Consider the following 22670-nt stretch of genomic DNA (forward strand, 5'->3'; position numbering starts at 1 on the left):
ACTAAACTTGGGCATATCATATGACATTCATGGATAATTTGAGCCAATGCACTTTTTGAATGAATGTTTACTGGAAATTTCATGTCGAATGAGATTGCCACATTCACTGATTTTCTAGGACTTGCAAAAACCTTCGGGTTTGTAGATTAATTTGATAAACATTTGCTTATATGAATCACTGGTAAATGTATACAAGAATTGACAGGCGCAAACTCAATTCAAGTTATTAAATGGAACTTTCTAATTCAATTCTTTCTCCTTTATGTTTTCATCCTAAAAAGAACGGTTTGTAGATAACTATGTTTGGTGATACCAGACGAGAATCCTTGCTAACGATTCTAACCTTGCCCGAATTCGCTTCTACTGCATACATACACGAACATTCCCCTTTTGCAGCTCACATCGAATGAGCATTGTATGTCGGAATGCGATCTCTTTTATAAACTTCTTAGTGCAGATGGTAGTCCATCCCTTTGTGCGACAAATGAAAATATTTTCATCATTCGTTTTGGCGTGGCATTCGCTTAGTAGCAGGGTTGCCACATTCACTAATGTTCTAGAAAGATTTGCATTGTAGATTAATTCGATAAACATTGGTTTATATGTGTCATTGATAAAGTACAGCAGACTTGACAGGCGCAAACTCAATGCAAGTTATTAAATGGAACTTTCTAATTCAATTCTTTCTCCTTTATGTTTTCATCCTAAAAAGAACGGTTTGTAGATAACTATGTTTGGTGATACCAGACGAGAATCCTTGCTAACGATTCGAACCTTGCCCGAATTCGCTTCTACTGCGTACATACACGAACATTCCCCTTTCGCAGCTCACATCGAATGAGCATTGTATGTCGGAATGCGATCTCTTTTATAAACTTCTTAGTGCAGATGGTAGTCCATCCCTTTGTGCGACAAATGAAAATATTTTCATCATTCGTTTTGGCGTGGCATTCGCTTAGTAGCAGGGTTGCCACATTCACTAATGTTCTAGAAAGATTTGCATTGTAGATTAATTCGATAAACATTGGTTTATATGTGTCATTGATAAAGTACAGCAGACTTGACAGGCGCAAACTCAATGCAAGTTATTAAATGGAACTTTCTAATTCAATTCTTTCTCCATTATGTTTTCATCCTAAAAAGAACGGTTTGTAGATAACTATGTTTGGTGATACCAGACGAGAATCCTTGCTAACGATTCGAACCTTGCCCGAATTCGCTTCTGCTGCGTACATACACGAACATTCCCCTTTCGCAGCTCACATCGAATGAGCATTGTATGTCGGAATGCGATCTCTTTTATAAACTTCTTAGTGCAGATGGTAGTCCATCCCTTTGTGCGACAAATGAAAATATTTTCATCATTCTTTTTGGCGTGGCATTCGCTTAGTAGCAGGGTTTCCACATTCACTAATGTTCTAGAAAGATTTGTAAAAACCACCATTCAAAGCACGGCTAATTAATGCTTTTACAAAATCATTTCTATCAAAATTTACGGTAAAATCTACGGAATCTACTACACAATTGTTTTAATTATTTCCCAACACATCGCGCAAAAATCTGTTCCGTACAGCACAGCGCAAATAATTGACGTTGGAAAACAAATCGGCAACTTCAGCTGCCAAACACTTAGAAACGATCGAAGCATTTTTCCGTTAATATCACTTTTCTGACTCAAATTGTTGTAGGTATTTTATTGCTTCCGTCCAATTGGTCAGTTTATTGGTTTTATCGCACATTTTTCGGATATTATTATAGAAAATAACTAACCCGATAAGAGGGAAGTTATTTTCCAAAGCACGAAATGGAAATTTCAATTGTAATTCTTCTGAGAACGATTTTGTGGTCCTAATAAGGACCGTTTGTTGTGAATATCATTTCGCCGTTTCCCGCTCGGCATGATGATTATTCGCTTGGCATGGATAGCGCACAGATTGGTATTTTCCAACAAACTAACCAGGCAGGCCTCGCTGGCTTCTTAAAGGGCCATTACGGCTGAGCTCCGGAAGAGTAGGTTTTGAAATTCTGTGCAATCTCACGGACCAGGCACTGGAAGAGCAGCTTGCGAATTAGTAACTCTGTCCACTTCTGAGAGCAATGAATTTCACGCAGGGCGACGACTGTTCTTGGTTGGCAGCGATAAGGCAGTAGCTATGATTTGGTTGGTGGTCAAAATGCAGCTTCTCGTTGAGCAGCACACGTACGTGTGTTCTGCTCTGTGGCTTACACTCGTCTGGCTTTAAGAAAAACTGTGACACCCATATTTATAGGTTTTAGCATTAATGTTGATTCGCATTAAAAGTAGTTTTTGAACTTTTTAAACAAGTTTTACATAGCAAACAAGGTATCAATAGCAAGCGTTGAACGTTTTCCTTTCGATTTATGAAACAAAATTAGTAATTCCTTTAGTAGGAGAAAAGTTATTAGAGTTCAAAGTGTACGTAACGCATCCGTTTTGAAAATTTTGAAATGACACCCAGTATAGTAAAGAAAGACGTAAGTCCTACGTCAAAAAATATGACACACGTCATTATCGTATGCTATTTTTACATTTCTTATAAAGGAAATGTATAGAATTTGCTCAAACTTTCAAGATTTTTTTCTTATAAGAAAAGGTAAAAAGATAAAATCAATCAAAACATGAAAAAAATTCCTGCTAATATGAAGATTAGCTCATCAAAATGTTTTTTTCAGATAAATATTAATGTATAAAACCCGTGGTATTCCTAGTAAGTATTGCATGCACACGGGATGAAAAGGCCCGGTTTGCCTTTTTGTGCATGTAAAAAATTCAAACATAGCTGCGTATCACTCCATAGATGAAAATTTATTTTTGTTATAGATTTTAAAGCTACTTATCAAAATTTCCATGCCCAAGCTCATGCTGCATACACATTTTTTTGTTACTAAAAAATTGTAACGTGCCGGGCCTCTGAGACCCGGTTGCCTTTTTGAGGGTTAAACGATTTTCTTCTTAGTAAAAAAAACTCAACTAAGAAGAAATATGGCATAGTGCACCTTGCATTAGATTACTAAGCCAGGATTCGGGAAATAAAAAAAATAAATTCCCGGGAAATCCCGGGATCCCCGGAATACAGAATAACCATTAAAAATGTATAGTTATTATTTAAAACAAAGAGTTTTTTATGTCCTGGTGTAATTTTGTAGACCGATGGATTTTATTGCTTGGGAGTAGCGAAACTTTCAATGTGCAACTCCTGGTAATCCTAAATTGTTTATTGATCAATACCGGCGCCGACCATGCCCGAACGTAGATCGCGGAAGGAAAGGGAAAGAATGTTAGTCAGATACTTACTTTTGCTAGAGGCCGTATATACTACTGCGCACTCCACAAGTATAACGGGAGGAGGATTAGTAAGTAGAGGGGTGCGATTCTTCTTCATGTACTACACACCTAGAAAAAATAGTGTAAATTTACGTCTCCTGACCCTGACATATACGAGCATCAAAAATTACTTATTTTTACGTTTGGTTTTAATTTTACATGACGTTTAATTTCGTAAATCATGTAATTTTACTCCACATACAGCGTTTGTTCTGAATGGTAGGAAGTGTAATTTTATGTCATTGCGCATGTAAAGTATATATTTCATGTAAAATTAAACGGAGCACGGTAATGTTCCGTCATTTCGTAAATTGCAGTTTGTTGAATTGTGTCATGTTTGCAATTACGTCAACGATAAAATTCAGATTTTTTTGGTGTGTAGTTATTTTCCATCAGCCTATTTCCGCTACGGAGCCAAAGACTGACACCAGACATGTGACTCCACTATCTGGACTAGATATTGACCCATCAACTCATGGACCGAGGACCAACGGCTTTACTTCCCTTCCGAAGGAAGACGTGACCACAGGTTTTTTCACCTCAGAACAATCTCAACGACCTCGACTGGGACCAAGACCAACTGGGATGGGTGGATTGTTTTCATATATTTTCCGCATTGTGTGAAGCAAATAATACTTGTAATACTATTTATCGACTTACATTTTTTTGTTTTCTGTTGAATTACTAGTACATTTTGTCTTATTCTAGGAACCGTGGATGGAAACTCGATATACTGAAATAAATCATATCTGTGATGTGAAGCTTTAGCATTTTCATCAAATGTAATTACATGAAGAGCTAGTCCATGAACGATCTTGAAACTTCTCTAATTTGTCATGTGAATCGTTACATTTGCACAAAAGTTCGAAATCGAATTCAATTAACGTTTGAACCAGTTGACAGTGTACTATTGACCTATGCATCAACTTCAAAATATGCAGATCAAGAAATTATCTGCAGAAATTCTATTGAGGAAAATAAATCTTTTGTAAAAAAAAGAAGAAAAAACGTTTTCCCGGGATTCCTGAATTCCGAAAAGTAGTAAAAGTTAATTCCCGGGAAACGGGAATCCCTGGAAAATCGAAAATCCAGGGATTCCCGGGAAATGAATTCCCGAATTGGAAGCTCTAATTTCAATCTTCACACTTTGTGGCTTTCGCGACGCCGCTAAACCACTGGGTGAAAAATACCAGGAAAAAAATCCCGTTGCGTGCCCTCCTAAGATAATTATCGAATAAAATACTGCACTGTTTTGAAACCAACCACATTAAATCGGTACCTAATCCATAAGCTAAAGTGAAGTTCATCGATGTTTGGAAAACTACTTTAATAAAATTCAATACCCTCTTACAGTAAATGGTGTTGGTGGTCACGATAAAACGTCTTCTTTTCTCCTGTTTTAAAGGGATAATGAAACTTGCTCGATAAACGTTACTGATTTTAGTTCACCACTTTTATTAAAGCCGCCTTAATTGAAATTTTAATTAGCATTCATTAGCCTATGCATGATGATGAAGTCTTCTGATTAATCGACATAAAATAACTTTCACTGCGAACTATGTTTATAAATGCTTCATCATAAAAATAGTAAAAAACCATATTATGTCGACTTATCAGCCGACTTCGTCAGCATGCACAAGCAAATTGACATTGAATATGACTTTCGAGTTTGAAATATTAATATTCCTTCCAATTCATTTAATCGAAATGGCGGAAAATTAATATTTTAACAGCATGGCATAATGTCTGCCCTACTGGAGAAAACAAGCTTGAAAGTGTGAAAGTATCTGACCAGCACGATCTGATGTTGTTGTGACACTTTTCATTTCCCTCCAACAGCCATAAATTTTATCGCGTGAACATTGTCACTGATGTTTACTCGCCGCAGAATAACATGCGTTTACTTGCTGCACTCTACTCTAGGAGATAGCAGTTCTGAAAGACAACCATCTAATGGACTCCCGCATGCACGTGATAATTTATTCATCCAGCAAAAGTAGCACAAAATAATCGCATGCCGACTGCAATCAACGTTTAGGTCGGTGCTTGCTGCACCACCCCCAGCCACCTACCGACAAAGATCGAAAAGTGGTGATAATTATGACCTTTCAAACTGTAGAATTTATCGCAATGAACTTTTGCTTTTAAATCCATTTCGCTGTTTCTTTCTTCCATTTCCGACAGGTGGCGATCGAAATCTTGTCCTTCCGACTACGGTTTTTCACCGGGCTGTAGACAGGATGAAGCAGACGTCAGATTTTACGTTTGCCGTCGTCCTGAAGCAGGAGCAAGCTAACTCTGGGACCATCGTTTCCTTTTCAAACGGAAACAATAGGTAGGTTTCTCGTTCAATTCGATGTCGTTTGATTCCATTTTCCGTTTTCTCCCCTGCGCCCCTTCCAAACCTTCACCGCAATCTTCAGTTAATAACGAACCCACCCGTACTAATCGAACCCCGTCCCCCGACAATGACGCTTAGGGTGGAACCGATAGTTATCTTTCTTAACGAGACCCAAAGGAAATGGATGATGAAAAAATATAGCGATAACGATTTCCACCAACAGCAGCTCATTGACTCCTAATTTCATTTCCTTCTCATTTGTGATTTTATGTTGTTACATTTCGTAGTTTTCCCTCTAGTTATTACGAAATCGTTCCCCAACTACAGTCTGTTAATTGTTGGCAATTATATACCCCTATAATTTTCAGACTGGGTTGGCTCTCGCCCTGCACCAAATGAATCCCATCCCATTCACATCAATCTTTGAAAATCTATTATCTATCTTTTCTAATCCTAATCGAAGCAAATGTAATAATTAATATTAATGTTAAGGTATTTAGAATTACAATCAAGTGGAAGACGTGACGAAATACGTTTTCATTACACACACATAACAGCAGCGGGCGTGTCGCAGATGCACACCGAGTCCTTCCCGTATCGACTCGCGGACGACGCCGAGCACAAGGTGGCGCTAACGGTCAGCGGCACCGAGGTGCAGCTGTACATCGACTGCCATCCACTGTATAAACGAGTGACACATTTTTTACCAGATCGAAATTTTAGTGCTTCCAATATGCAATTATTCGTCGGACAAAGAAACTCAAATAGTCATTATTTATTTAAGGTGAGCATCCTCTCTTGACCGTATAGCAACTAGCGGCAGAAGCAGCAGTTGCAGTTCCAGTAACATAGCTGACACTGCCGGAAATCTCTGACCGGCTGACAGGGGTTGCCAGGTTTGCGCTCTGCGAATGATAATCTTTATATTTTATAATTTAGTTTGTTCGTCAAACTGGCAGTTATACTTTTTCTGATATCCAAAACAGCTTTATATGTGATTCTTCTTGATAACTCTATTTCCTATAACAGTCACGACTTTAGATTGACTTACATTCAAACCATTCGTTATCCACATTCACGCACTAAAAATATTAATTTGACTGTTAACGTAAACGACATCGCATGTTATTTTTGTCTGGTTATAGAGTTTTACATGTTTTAATCTGAAAAAGTAAAAGTCGCAGTTCGGTGAACTGTAATAGCTATAGTACGCTCAAGTGAAGTTTATGTATGCCATTTTTCAACCAAACATCTAAGTCTCGATATGGCCCAGCAAGCAAAGAGGTGTACTCAGTAAGTAAATGGTTACCAGATATTGCCGGATGTAATTTTTTTCTAACGACGCTCACGTCATGTGAGTATTAAATCGCCCATAACATTTCGAAATTTTCATTCCTTGTTTTTTTTTATCCAAACATACCCAACAAATCGATACCGTCCATTTTTACATTTCTTATAAAAGAAATGTATAGAATTCGCTCAAACTTTCAAGATTTTTTCCGAGGCCCGGAGGGCCGAGTCTTATATACCAATCGACTCAGCTCGACGATTTGGGACAATGTCTGTGTGTGTGTGTGTGTCTGTGTGTGTGTGTGTGTATGTAACGGACAAATTCTCATTCGTGTTTCTCAGCAATGGCTGAACCGATCTTATCCAAACCAATTTTAAATGAAAGAACTAAAAAACAGTATGAACGCTATTAATTTGTTTTTGATTCTGATGTTTAGTTTCCAAGATATGAATGTTTGAATGTGTAAAAATGGCGTTTTTTGCAGTTTTTTTGGATTATCTACCGAAAGTGACAATATAGATTAACAATTTATATGTTTTTAGACAGCTTTAACGAATACCTTTCGAACAAGCTATAGATTGTTGAAATCGGACTATTATCAAAAGAGATATTAAACATTAAATGCGGACGATAGATTTTTATCATTTCCCATTGCCAGAAATATGACCAAAAACATGTAATCTATTATTAACGCCAAAACGGCTTATTTTAGGTTAATAGTATCTTTGGAGAATTTAATGGAGGTAATATGCCCTTTCTTTTGGTATTGTGCTTTTGCTGATTAATCCCCCTATGAGTGAGATATTTTCACAAATTTTCTTGGAAGTGATTATATCGAAATGTCTTCAGCAAATTTGTAGCTCTTACTTTTGCGAATAACTTTACTAAAGACTTTAAATATCTATTTTGAATACTTTAAAAGTTATGGCTTGTTGTTTGTTGATTACTCTTTGTCGCCTATTTATTGTTCAATATAGTAATAATCCATTGAAATAAGCTAAACATTATTTCGATAAAACGAATTTTGTATTTCATTTTACTATCTACAACCGCTAGAAATAATCACCGAACACTTCCAAGTTGTCTGGACGGAACTTGTTAACTTATCAGTACAAAAATGTTCATTTGTGCGAACCTTCTGACTGCAATTCGATCTGAAACATATCGGAAAATAAAAAGCGAAATAAATAATTCCGAGCAATAGCGTAGCCAAGAGAAGGTTTTGGGGTTTAACACAATACAACCCCCCCCCCCACACCCCCCACCACCACACCCAAAAAAAAATTGATTGAAGTTGAAAATTTATTGATGCAGATCATGAGGACTTTTGATAAATTGTCGGAATGGTTCCTGATATGTAACTGATCTGTTGGTCTTGATTTCACAGTTGTCTAATTGCATCAATATCAAATTCCTGCCTGAAAACATTCCAATAGAAAATTCCAGAGTTCTGTAATCAATCATAATCCTCAGATTTATTTTCAAATTGATCTCGTTTTTGTAGAGATATACTGTATTAAGGGTCTTTATTTAATAGGAAGCGAAGTTAAAATTGATTTAATGTCTATGAAACATAGAACTGCTCACCAAAAAAATGCATAACTTTCAACATTGGCTAAAAATGTTTTTGCCTTTCTCATTCACTCTAAAATTCGTCAATCTAATCCCGACCCGGAGGGCCGAGTGTCATATGCCAATCGACTGAGTTCGTCGAGATCGGAAAATGTCTGTGTGTATGTATGTGTGTGTATGTGTGAATGTGGAAAAAATGTGACCTCTGTTTCTCAGAGATGGCTGGACCGATTTGCACAAAGTTAGTCTCAAATGAAAGGTGAAACCTTTCCATCGGCTGCAATTGAATTTTTTATTGATTGGACTTCCGGTTCCGGAGCTACGAGTTGAAGAGTGCAATCACACAGCAAATTCCCATATACACTGAAATGAAAAATTTTTAAAATCAAATTTGTATTTTTGATGCCAAATGACTTTAAAATGCATGAAACATTGAGATGTTTGACAAAAATTGACTTTTTGGACTTTGGTACATTTTTGCCTTTCTCATATAGAATCACTCTAAAAATCGTCAATCATACCGGCCCGGAGGGAGTATGCAGTGAGGGGTTGCTACTTTAAAATTAAAACTAGTTTAAAATTTCTTAACAAGTTGAAAATTTTTCGGCAGGACCTGGACCTCCCGGATCTTTCTCCATGATCCGCCGCTGGTTTCAAGCGATGTTTCAGTATCACATAGTATCTCAAGATCGTGGCTGTCGATCCATTGTATGTATGTGTAAATCGTACTGAACATGTAATATTCATTTCCACCATTGTATTGAACATAACCAGCCATGGAATCGTAGTCTGGACAAATGAGAAAAGCACAATTGCACCACTAGGTGGATTAAAACAGGTTTTTATTTTGGGAATGCGTCGAGTTGAGACGAAAACGTAATATGATTAATAACGAGGATAACACTTTCCAAATGTAGAGAGAAATTTATGAAAAAGGTTCTGATCGATTTTGATGAGCATTTGATTTTTGTTGTATGACCAATTATATGTATAAGTCAAATGTTTAAAAACAGTAATTTAAGGTCAAGATAGCATCATTTTGAAACCGCCAATTTCGGAGGTTTAGTATCTTCAATGAGTTTTACAAACGTTAAACAGCGCATCATTTGACAAAATAATTTTGACGGTATATCGTCCAAGAAGTATTTATGGTGAATTTTCTCAGGTTAATATTCATGGCTACAATAAAGTCTCAACAAATTCGCTAAAGACACGAACTCTGTTACTATTTTCTGAAAAAATAATTCTGCATAATTTTTAAACTTCAAAAATTACGGTTTCGGAATTATGCCGTTTGGGCAGTAAGATCGATTTTTACCAAACCCCCACCAATTGTAAAATTGGTATTGTAAAAAAACGTAAGGGCGATACTTTAATGCTAATAGGTGGGACCGAAAAAGTAAACAATCGCCAAAGGGGCGATACTATCATTTTGTCAATTTCAATAGCAAACACAAATTTTATTTTAATAATTTCAAATATTTCATGAAGTTTTGGATTTCGATCACTGCATCATGCAATCTAAGTTGTAAAAAACACAATAGTTCTTAAATGGGAAATAAAACCAAGACTGGAAATATTCACTGTTGATTTTATTTGAATGGTGTCACTACTAGTATCGCTTTTTTCAAGAAAAAGCGTTGATTTCTTAGTTCTCAGTCGCGTTGGAAATTTGAGTAAAGTATAAACTTCAAATTGATTCAAAAAAAAATTTCGATTTTTTTTGCTCAATACAATATATAACCTCTTTAGGAAAATTCAGTTTTCCCACCACAATTTAGATATATTATTTATTTATTCCTTCGTCTTTGGCTAATTCTGCCATACAGACTGTTACTTAAAATTATTTAACATGTACAGTAACAATATATAACAACACAGACAATCGAGCAACAAGCAAAGGTAACAATACAGTATTCCAAACAAAATTTAATTACAAATTCAGCGCTGTGGGGGCTCCCAAATGTCAAACTTTTCGTGAAATTGTCGGAAACAGAGTCCTAATGGCCATGTTGGTGGAGATAGTGCTATTTTTCTTAGCCTTGCGTCAATTCCTACTTTGAATGAAATGAACGGCATTAATGACTCGTCCTTCCATTCAGGTACGAGCTTCTTCACAATTGCAGCATTAGTTCCGAGTGATTCTGCGACCAGAGTAGCAATATCTTTCTCACTCACTGTGTTCTTGACACGCGTAAAGAATAGCCAACAAAGATTTGTAGAATTACTTGACTCCAAAGAACCAGCAACCCTACACCCTTGTTTCAATCGAGTGGACGACATTTGCGGGATTGATTGAGCTAGAGGTGAACTTGTTTCCGCCAAAGAAAAACGAGATACAGCCATTTCGGTAATTGATTCACTCAGTATTCACATCGACAGCAACAGTAGCCGCATGAGCAGGGGTAAATGAAGTAGCATCGGTGATCGCCTCGCGTTTATCTCGAAAAGCCTGCATCTTGCGAACGCCGTCCATGATCGTCGTACACGGGGTACACATCCACCAGATATTCTTGTACCTGTTGCAGCAGGTGACCTCTGCAGTAGACAGCACAGCACATTCTGCATGATAATTATCCTGACAAAATCCATCACAAGAAATGGTTACCCCTCCAGGCATGATAGGCAAGGCACATTCGCAGCAAAACATCTTCAATCAGCACGACTTTCTCTTATTCGATACAGCTGGTATGATGAAGAATAACGTTCTTTTGTTTTCGACTGTATAGAAGCGGTAGCACCGAAAGATAGAACAAACGGATAGTTCGTTTAATCGGGTGAAAAATCGGCTTTTTATCTATAATATCACCAGCGATGTAAAATGTACGATCCGAAAACAGTGCACTATAACTGATAAAAGCGAATGGCAGCAAAATACGATATGGAAATCGATCGCGCGACTATTTTCCACGAAAAAGCGAAAGCAGCTCAGCTGACAAACAACCGGTCGGAGGGAATACACACAACTGACTTTTATTAACAGAGCATTAACAATAATTCGTTGGTGTGTCTATTTTATGGGCCATTTTTTCGCTTCCCCATTGATTTGGTTTGAGATTTCTAGCACTGATGTTGTCCTATGCTGATTTGAGCGATTCTCTGAGTCCTGCCACTATCCCATGTAGTATGTGTTATCAAAAACATCGCGAAGCATCAAGTTCTAAATGTTCTCAAACGATATAATATCCGAAGAGAGTGATAAGAGCTATAAGAAATGTCTCATCACACTGTTAGGTGGATTAAAAGCGTTTTTTCTATAAGATCATCTGCATAGCGACCATTCATAAATTACGTAACGCAAAAATTGCCCAAAATTGTCTCTCCCTTCCCCATTGCAACTGTTCAGCGTGCTGAGTCTTTTTCATTTGATCTTTGTGAATCCGACTACGAAACTTCATATCATCTAATATGCAACGCAATCTAACAGCAGTAGCGCAATTGCGAATTCGAGTTCTCGGCTGTCTTTACATAGACGACACCGTGTTTGGACGGCTGAAACTCAGAGACATACTAAAGTTTCTTAACTAATGCGATAAAGAGCGATTTGAACTACTTGTGAGCAGAGTCGAAAAATGTTTTTTTTCGTTTACCAAAATCAGCCGAAAATGACGAGAGAGCGATGCTACTCTCTATAGCACCAGAGCTTCACGAAAACGAAAATGAGCCAACGGTCTAGGACAAAGAATAAGTGCAAATTCAATTTTATTATTTCCTCCGCACACACGTTTTCGTTTCGAGATTGAGAGCGACATTAGTCCCTTCGATATTGAACCTAGTGCTGGGTGAACGAAAATATACTAAGTCGCTACTTCTGCCACTAGCTTTCAAAGAATCGAAAGAAGAAGCCGGCTTTGTCTTTTTTATTTGGCTTTGTATGTATATAGTAATGAAAAAGACAGCAAAAAGAAGAAGGTGAGTCCAGTGGGTTTCATCGTTCATTGAAAGTATATGAGCCCTGCTTGTGAGTTTAAGGCTCAAGTTACCTTTTTGAGCATGTGTTAGAATTGAACACTTTGTAGTATGCGTAGAAAAAATGTGTTCAGCTTAGCCACCGGTTTACCCATATTTTTTTTTTGTATTTCGTTTATTTGACACGGCTCATTGTGGTAACTTAACGGAGCCATGGGTCTATTAAATTATTACAATATGTAAAAATAAAAATGAACAAAAAAATATTATGAAGTATCCTTCGGGTCTCGTCCACGCAACTTTCTATTGCGCGGGGAGGTCTTCTTTCGTGGTAAGGTACCATTTGTCTGCTCACCTAGTGCATCTTGTGGGTCGATTTTTTTTTGTTTCCGTCGATGTCATCATCGTCTATGGTGTCTACATGTTCACGATCAGATGTTCCTACTTTCTTATTGCCCTTACGGGTTACGAGAGTAAAGCTGCTGTCATTGGTATTGGCTTCCTCGTCGATGGTGCTAACAGTTGATTCTGAAGCATTAGATGCTGCTTTTATAGTTGTTATTATGGCCTGAACAGCTGCCACAAAATTGGTAACCGTTTTTGGTTCTGGTGATGGCATTGAAGTCTGTGTTTCAGATTGGTTTTCCGAAGATGTGTGGCGAATTGGCTGTGATGCATTCTCCTCTTCCGCACAAGGTGTTCCATGATGTGCCGTCTGGTTGCAGTATTTGCACGTAGGTGTCTGCCCTTCGTGGGTGCATAGCTTGGTCTGTTTAATGTTAGTTCCATTATAATTGAATTGTATAGTCAAGTGGGAGGGAATAGATCTTTCCACTCGCATCCTCACAAGAACACCGTTAGGAGTACCCGGGAAGAAGTTTCTCCAAGTATCAGGTGTAACGGATTCGACTTCTCCGAATTGCGACATGTATTTTGTAATTGATTCACGGGGAGTACGCGGTGATAAATCATGTAGTCTCACATCTATAAAATTATTTTCTATGTACACTGGGATCTTCATTTCAACACTGTCACTTTTAATCACGTGTTTCAGGTTGTTCTGTAAAGCGAACTTCTTTGCTTGGTCTAATGTGGTGAATGACATCAATACTGCACTGCGCAGATGATGATATTGAAGATGGGTGACGTCCTTAAGCCTAAGCTTCATGTTCACCTTCAGAAATTGTTCCAGCTCACGGAGACTTGGTCGCGTAGAACAAAATCTCAAGTCAACAAGCGCTGTGTTGGGTCGGAGCAGCGCTTTTTCGTCAAATTCACTCATGATGGCAGGAGTACATAAAATGGTTCTTTTGTTCTAGACGCACTAACTGTCGTTCACTTTGCTCGTTTGTTACTCTTGTTTAGAGGGACTTTGGCAGATGTAAAAGTAGATCGAACGGTTTCCTTTGTTCTTAAGACAATGCACACAAGATAACAGTACTGTGTTGTGGTTCGTTTTGCGGCTCAGGCAGCGGCAGAATTTCGTGACCGGTGTCTTTGGTGGTTGTAAATCGACTGGGGTTTACCCATATGAAACCTTTTCAAAACTCTAAAAGAAGAAAATCAGTCGATTTATTAGATGATCGCGATTCAAATTATGCAAAATAGCTGCTGGAAAAACTATCGGCTTAGCTGAATGGTCCTTTTGAAAAATTGGCTGTGGTTTTTGCATTGCGTAGTTGTGGTGCGGACCCCAGCACGGTGTGGTAGTGTGGCAAAAACTCACAGCCACTTTTTCAAAAGCACTATTTTGCTAAGTCAATAGTTTTTCCAGCAACTATTTTGTATTTTTTGAATCGTGATGATCTAACAAATCGACTGATTTTGTTCTTTTAGAGTTTTGAAAAGGTTTTATATGGATAATCCAGTGGCAAAGCTGAAAACACTTCTTCCAACACATACTATCAAGCGTTCAATTCTCATAGACACTCACCCAAAGCTCTTTGATCCTTAACTGACCTACTGCTTGCTTTTGTGCTGCTATCCATCTTGGCCCATTATGTTCGAACCGCAGTTGTTAGTTGCGTCATTCCTTCGAACAGCTCATCCACTCAATCACTTTCCATTCATTTCAATTTCATAAGCCCTGTGAATATCTCACTGCTGGGGCACTGACTAGTTTTTTCAAACAAAATAACAGTATATTATGTTTCCCCACACAAAACCAGCCTAGAGTCTGTGTGGCATCCGGCAGGTTGAAGTATCTTAGCTAAGAATTTATCCACTGGGTTCTTGCTCCAATTCCGTAAGAAGCGATTGAAATCAGGAGTCCTCAAGTCGAGATATTTTTCCGTGCCAAATACTGAATGGCTAGCAGGACTAAAATATGCCAGTCGAGCACGGAGTGTCGTAGGTCTTATACTTACTGTGTTAAGCGCATCACTGAAACAGTGGACTTCTGTTTTCTCGCGAATCTTGGGGCTCATACAATGGCCATATAACTAACATAACCATTTCGGGGTTCGCTATAGACGATCACAAGCCAACGTGTTTTGCATCTTCTAGTTGCTGTTCGATAAGTGCTGATGATGAAATGTGTAGTGCTGTGATCAAGTATGGTTAGACTAACACCAATGAATCTTCGGCATAAAAGTACGGCAACAATGAATCTATCACACCTTGTGCAGGAAGAAAAAGCTTCCATAACATTGGTTCAAGAACTGTATTCCCAAAAAGGAAATTTCTATGTTCAAAGAGACTTAACCCCGTCTTCGTGGTTTTCAATCAAAATGGCATGACAAATGCACATAAAATGCCTTCTGCATATATACGTGTGTTGTTCGACACATTTGTCGCATAACGCATCATCGCTTTCTGATAATTTCAAAAGGGTTGTATATACTGTTGCTTTCCACTTATAACACTAGTTTACAAGAAAAATTAAGCTTCAAGAAAAAGTATTTTTTAGACTAATTTTGGGTCGCTGAACACGAAAATAATATTCATTTTTTTTGTTCAAAGAAGCGATTTTGTGATTTTCTGAAAAAACTCGTTTTTGAGCACTTTTTGTAGTTTTTAGTCAATATTTCGTGTCAAAATCATTCAATTAATTTAATCAATATGCAGATTGAAAATGTCGAGATGACCTTTCCAAAAACATGTCGATCATATGTAAATTTTTTAGTGCTGCAAGCGACCAAAGTTTTAAAAAAGTGCATTTTTGACCATTTTTAAAAGTTACTCATTTTCAAATGATTTTTTGACCAAAAAACAATTTTTTTTCGGACCTTTTAGAATCTAAGATGACAAATAATATGTTTACGTTAATTTTAAGCCTAATATCACTAACATCGGATGGAAAATGTTGATGCTATGGCACATTGAGCGAAATGGAAATTTTATGATTTTAGCGGACCCTGCCTTGGTGCGGCGGTTTAGAGGGTGTAGCACTGGTCTCATAAGCCAGTCGTCAAATATTCGAGTCCCTATCGGGAAGGAGTCTCAGTGGGATCGTAGCACTAGCCACGTAATATTCTGTGAACTGAGAATCTGCTGTGAAGCCTGTTGAAGCAGAAGGCTAAAATTCCTTTAATTCGTAAAATATGTACTCACCACAGACAAAACAAAACTTTTCCAACGATATTTCCACATTTTAAAAAGAGCACTGAGTTCTACAATGAAATATTCAAAACCATTCAAATGCCGCAGGATGGATAGATGCAAGCTCGAGAAGACAGTACCCAACACAAACAATAACTATCAAGTATAGAAGATTATTTCAGCCGAAAGTATGATTGTGCGAAAAATAAAAAGTTACAATTTTCACTAAGTGCTTCATACCATCTACATTTTTCATTCAACTTTTGTGACCATTGGATTAAAATTTATGCAAGAAGATTATTTATCTCATTAGGTTCTAAAAGAATTTTCTTCTGTCCTTGATTTATTATAAAAAATACTAGAAATATGCTTTTTTTTTTCAAAAAAAGGTCGAACATTAGACTTTTTTTTACTTTGGTCGATTGTAATCATAATAAATGTACATTTCTCGGCAAACATACAATTACGGCTTAAAAGCCAACTGTCCAAATTCTCTTTGAAATGAAATTCCGGACAAACCGTTACTGGCTTTACGCAGTTCATAGTAGTTAATGCAAGAGAAAACATTTTTCTTTTGTTTACTATAAACATCTGTGATTGATGTGTAACAGTTTGTCTGAAATTTCCTTTCAAAGAGAATTTTGACAGTTGGATTTTAAGCCGTAATCATATGTTTGTCGAGATTTGATCTACGCATATTATACATTTTCGGAAAGGGCACATCAATACCTTTCGAAATGTTTCGATCGGATCCTATTTGTACCAAATATTGACAAATAACTAAAATAGTGCCCAAAAACACAATTTTCAAAGAAATCTTGAAAATACTTCTTTGAAAAAAATGGACTTGGTTTTTGTATTCAGCGATCCAAAATTAACTGAGGAAACACCTTTCTTCTTAACTTATCGCGATTACCTTAAAATTGTTAAAATCTGTCACATTATATTCTGCAAATATGAAAAAAATTCTGTCATAAAAAATAGAGTAAAAAGAAAAACTTTTTTTTAAACTCGAACTTCTTTGAAAGAGAAATAGAGTATTATTTTCGTATTCAGCGACCCAAAATTAATCTAGAAAACACTTTTTCTCGTAACTTCATTTTTCTTGTAAACTAGTGTAATCTTATTTAAGACCAAAAGAGATATGTGAAAAACAGAGCAATTTTCACTCGGTCCCTAATAACATCACCAGTTTTTGTAGGATTTTTATGATCTTAGGCTTAAAATTCACGTGAGAAGTTTGCCTGTCATTTAAAAGATTTTTTTTGCTGATTTATTTTTTTATGAAAAATCAACTAAAAATTTGTAATTTTACCAAGCACTACTTTTTTGACTTTGGTTGCTCTTAACCCTAAATTTTTGATATTTTATACTAACATGTTTTACATTTTTAGAATGGGCACATCAATACCTTTCGAATGGTGAGTCGTTTGTGTTAATCGGAAGATTTGTTCCTGAGATATTGACCAAACACTGCAAAAAGTGCTCAAAAACACCTTTTTCAAAAAATCACAAAAACGGTTCTTTGAAAAAGAAAATGGATATGATTTCCGTGCTCAGCGACCCAAAATTGACTTAGAAAATACCTTTTTTCTTAACTTCATGCAATTAACCCAAAATTTGTAAACTAGTGTAATTGGTAGTAATACAAATGTCTCCTACGTAATTTTGAGCAGCTCATATTTCAATTTGAGAGGCACCGAATTGATGGAATACTTAAGTAGCAGAAATCTGCATATACTTAATGTAGGAAATCGCCCAACATTTCCACGACCTGGCAAAGAAGAGGTGTTAGATGTTACTCTCTGCTCTGACGGTATTACGCATGAGTTGACATACTAGCTTGTACCCAACGAGCTCGAACCGTCGTTTTTTCTAATGTAATAACCTCTTGTGATTCAAATGTATATTAATTGAATTTTGATTAAGTGGTAATACGAAATTGATTTCAATTATGTGATATTCTACAGAATATAATTGACTGCCCCGCCGTTTTGCAGAAAACCCTCAATGTCCTCCCCAGAGCTCTGCGAAACAGCAATTTGCTGCGGTGGCAGCTTCGTCGGCCTAACAACTAGATGAACATAGCTATCATCGGTATTCAAAAAGCCTTCTTCGGTCTCGACTATTCAGTTCTACAAGATGACGAAACGAATGAACTCATGATGAATGAAGGTCATGTTTGACAATTCTCGCTGGTTTGTTTACCTCGTCAGTTGCGTGAGTACGAGTGCAACGGGTGATCATCTGTTACATTCGAACTCACATAATTTTCATGTAAACAAACCACCGAGAATTGTCAAACGAAGTTCATCCGGCTCATTTTGCGGGGTTATGACCGTTGGTGTAAAACCTAATGATCTTCTACGCACAACGCTCCTTCATGTTGTCAGTAGGCTGTAAGCATCAGATCAGTACTGAAGAGTAGTGTTGCCAATATTCGTCATCAATATGATCATGTTATTTTCATTTATTTTATTGTTAATTCAAATATGTTTGAATATTAATGTTTTATTATTTTAATTAAAACGGTAAACCTCCTGGTTGTAGTGACAGTTTGCCAAAAATGTTCAGAGCTTAGTGAGTGTTAATGAAAGGTAGTTTTAATTTCTTCAGGCACTCTTCCTTATACCGCTTCGATTCTACCTTTTTCATGAACAATTTTCTCACAAAAATAAGAAGAGCTAATAATTGGGACTATACTCCTTCATTTTTCAGCACTAATAGTTGCAAGTATTATCCGTAGAATTGTGGTTACGTACTTAACGTGATTGAATTCCGCTGGAACAGTGCTGCCAGGGATAGTCTCAGTAAACGGCGAAAATTAAATTATGCTATATTTTTGTTGTCTTGAAATCTTATTAAAAATTGATATATCCTATGTTATATTCCTCCAAAGGAGGGAAAATTGAATAAATACCAATCTTTCTCCCAAAGGTGAAATTTTTTGGTGAAACCCCTCCTTGTACGTGAAGAGCACAAATTTTAACTTAATAAAGTGCTTCGTCTCATCAGAAACCGACATTACCTTATTGCCGGAAGAGATTAGCACCGACTTGACATCAATGTTCAAAATTCACTACAACTTTGGAGTATCCAACTGATTGAGCGAATACATTTAAAGTGAAAACCTGGCAAACCCTGGCAGTCGTTGGAGATTACCTATTTAGAACCATTACCCCAAAGTTCCAGCCCAGCTCTAATCGTTTCCGTTCTTCAACTGGACACTTTCTTTCTTCCCAAAAAACAAAACAACGCCGATGCCGCCTCCTCCGTAGGGTGATTTAAAAGATTTACGTATTATCACCGGCCCGTACGGTTATTTATCACAATGTGAACTAATGGATGCACAATGCCCCACCTGCGGGCAGTTTTTAGAGTTAGAGAATGCTTTAGTAGAATTAAAACAAACCTTGTCGCTGTTAACAAAAAGGGTGAGTACTTAGTGTTAATAAAAAAAAGAAAAACAAACCAACTTTCACTAACCCATTTCCTTCTTCATTAGCTAGTGGCTGCAGAGATGCGTGTCTCATATATAGAGGAATGTGATTGTAAAAAATCATGCCTAATTAATGGTACAAGTAAAAACGATGGTGATATATGGGATATAGGTTGTAGTCAGTGTAAATGCGAGCGTGGCGTCGTCACGTGTGGTCCAAGACCATGTCCAGAGGTTAAGTGTAAACATCCAGTATTAGATGAGGGTGAATGTTGTCCTAAGTGTTTAAGTAAGTGTACTCTCTATGCGATGTTATTTGTACGGACAATTCAGTGCGCTTCCGACTCGATGTCAAAACCGTAGACCCAAGCTCCTGAAGCAAACAGTGTGTACCACTTGATAGCCTGCAAATACCAACAAATTCCAACCCGGTCAACAGTGGCCACCGTCAGCAGCGGTGATGTATCGATCAATTCCCCAACGACTAAACGCTAATCCTTTATTTTACGACGCATCAATTAATTATCAATTCATTGTGTTCTTCCAAGCCATGTAGGTTCGCTCGTGTAAGCTCCGTCGTACGCGAGCGTTCATTTACTACCGCTTGATTATTTTATATCTCTTAATAAACCACTGCTGCTGTCCCACTCTCCGATACGGCACATCCGATTTTTACGACTATTGGTACACGCTAAATGTGATGAAAGCTGGAAAAGAGTACTTATTAAAAAATCGTATTTGTCATTTTCTAGGTAAAGCTATCAAAATTCGATATCTCTGAAATATCGCGCTCAAAGAAAGATTAAAGATATATTTCGCTTCTGAATTAAATCAGAACAAAGATTAAATATTATGTGTTTTTTCATTACTTTCCCTAAACGATTTGTGTTCTTACTGCTTACCAATCCAGTATTTCAAAATTAGCGTGTACATTGCAAAGTTTTCGTGCCCCACACATACACCCAGGTTCACCTGCTGACATTTCTGCACCAGTCCTGTTAGTACGACAGCAACGGACAACCACAACCTACGGTAACTACGTGTACCTGTCAATAAATTGTTTTTACGCTCGGTGTTGACCACCGACTATCCGTAACGGTTACTTTTTTGCATTTTATCGAACGATCGTGCCGTCACAAAACCAGAAGGAGCTACGATGCGGTGTCTTAGGCTAAAAAAAGACATGGTTCGACGTTTTATTTTCCCGATCACGAATTCGTTGTACTGTATTTAAAGGGTGATGTATTGCGGTAGAGTGCCAAAAAACAGCGGCGCGTCAGATTTCCTCGCACTACCTTCCCTACTATTGCTAATGGTCAATAGATGCCTTAAAGGGGAACCCGTTCGAAGGAAGTAATGAGAAATAAAGTAAGACATTAGTAGCTGGACTCTGATTAAAAGTGGAGAAATGGTTTTGACATTGAGCTCGAAGTACTCCGGTAATGAGGCGTACTGTAAGCGCCGGTACTGATTCGTTTCACCGTAGAACAACAATGGTACGATATTGATTCCTTTCATGGTTGCTTATGCTAAATTTATGGCTATCCGATAAAGGGGTATTGTTCCAAAGGCTTAAATAGCTAAGCTTTATATGTTTTTTACTTGTTTCAGCAACATTAAATCATTTTCATTGAGAATGTTTTGAACGGAACTTCTTCAACAAAACCGTGTGCGCCATGAAAAAAGCGAAAATCTTCGTAACTCAAAGAAAAGTGATTCTCTCAAGAATATTTATAAAAACTATGTTGTTTTATTTTTCATGTTTCAATTTCCTCATATCACTCCGTTTATGAGTTTAAGTAACCTTTTAGAAGTAAGGTGTTGGAAATTTGGCGTTTTTGTCGGGTTTATCTCTCGAAAACTTGTATGTTTATTTTATTTTCGGTTATACTAATTAACTAACTCTAACTTGACAAAATATGCTACTCTCCTTTTCACCATGTCCACTGGAAAGCTGAAAATTTCACAGATAAAATGCCCATATATTTTGCAGTTAAGTGAATTTAGTATTTTTTAAATTAAAATTTAAAAATTAAAATAATTTTGAATTTCATAAAACTTTCCTTCATAAATTGTAGCCTATATTAAATGCAATTGATTGGTGAATAAATCTGTATATACCATAGATTCGAATTCAAAGTTATAGGCTGAATAAACGTTTACGATGCTTGCTTGCTGCGCTTTCATTCTTTAATGTATAAAAATACGACAGTCAACATGCGGGTTCGCGGCAACGCAAGCTGTTTACGCCTTCAATCTGTTGTTCGAAATCCGTGCGCGGTGACGTTGGTTGTGGAATAACTTAGTTTCGGAAAGGTATTTTTTCCAGTTTAAGTATAATATAGCCTGTAGTTGTAATACTTGCTTGTTTTTGCCCGTTCAAAAGTTATTACTATTGAAACGTTTTTATCAAAAATTATTCAAACAAACGACAAGATAAATATGAATGACCGTTTCTGAGAAGATATAGTATTTTGGCAATACAAACTACTTCATAAGACATACCAAAGCTCCAACTATAATATTTAGAAAGTCATCATTGAGAGGTCATATCAAATAAGCCCAATCACTTCGACAGTATTACTCATATATTTTTTGGGATTTTGTGAAGGTATTCTATTTGTTATTATCTCCCAACAGATGGTCTCGTTGAAGATCGGTATACAGCTATTTGGATAGGCGGCTTTTACGCCCTTACTAAGTGTTCATCGAGAATTTCAGCGAATCCCTTCAAGGTAGATTAATCTGATTAATTAACGAAAATGAAGATTTTCGAACAGTCACTACCAACTCAGAAGACACAAATGTTACCGTTTTCGCGCGAAATTACTAACGGGTTAGGCAGTATAAAACACTGTGCGTCGCGATTTGAGGATGCAAGACACTATTTTTGCAGCAAATCAAAACGAGAATGTTAGCGGAAGCCAAGCCGGATTCAGGCACGTAGCCAGAGGGGGGGCTAGGGGGCTAAAGCCCCCCCCGAAATTTTTCAAAAATAAATTTAAAAAACCGGTGACTTTTAACAAAACTTGTTGCTTATTTGGTTTGAACAAATTATTGAGAAAAAGTTAAAGAAGGCTATTTCTAACCACCGAAGGCAATGGTTACGAAATTCAGTGTGCTTTATGCTTTTGCTCGAGCCAGTGCGAAGCGAACAACAAAAAAGTAACTTTTATATTGTGTGCCTTGTCTGAAGAATACAAGAGACTGTTACTTTAATTGTAGCTGTAAT

At 37.1% G+C, this 22670-nt stretch overlaps 1 protein-coding gene across 7 annotated transcripts in view; it reads left to right on the forward strand.

Annotated features, from left to right (window-relative positions):
• The window catches only part of LOC131690719 (protein kinase C-binding protein NELL2-like), a 312172-nt gene that overhangs the window by 237869 nt on the left and 51633 nt on the right, over positions 1-22670 (forward strand). For 5 of the 7 annotated variants that reach the window (XM_058976671.1, XM_058976669.1, XM_058976670.1 and 2 more), the window contains 4 exons: positions 5531-5681; positions 6180-6471; positions 19278-19433; positions 19505-19727. In XM_058976671.1, coding sequence (XP_058832654.1) covers positions 5531-5681; positions 6180-6471; positions 19278-19433; positions 19505-19727 — 822 coding nt within the window. Of the gene's footprint in view, positions 1-5530; positions 5682-6179; positions 6472-19277; positions 19434-19504; positions 19728-22670 lie in introns of those variants that run through there. The other 2 variants (XM_058976675.1, XM_058976676.1) reach the window with 2 other exon arrangements.

This window comes from Topomyia yanbarensis, chromosome 3, assembly GCF_030247195.1.
Source record: "Topomyia yanbarensis strain Yona2022 chromosome 3, ASM3024719v1, whole genome shotgun sequence".
Classification (NCBI taxonomy): Eukaryota; Metazoa; Arthropoda; class Insecta; order Diptera; family Culicidae; genus Topomyia; species Topomyia yanbarensis.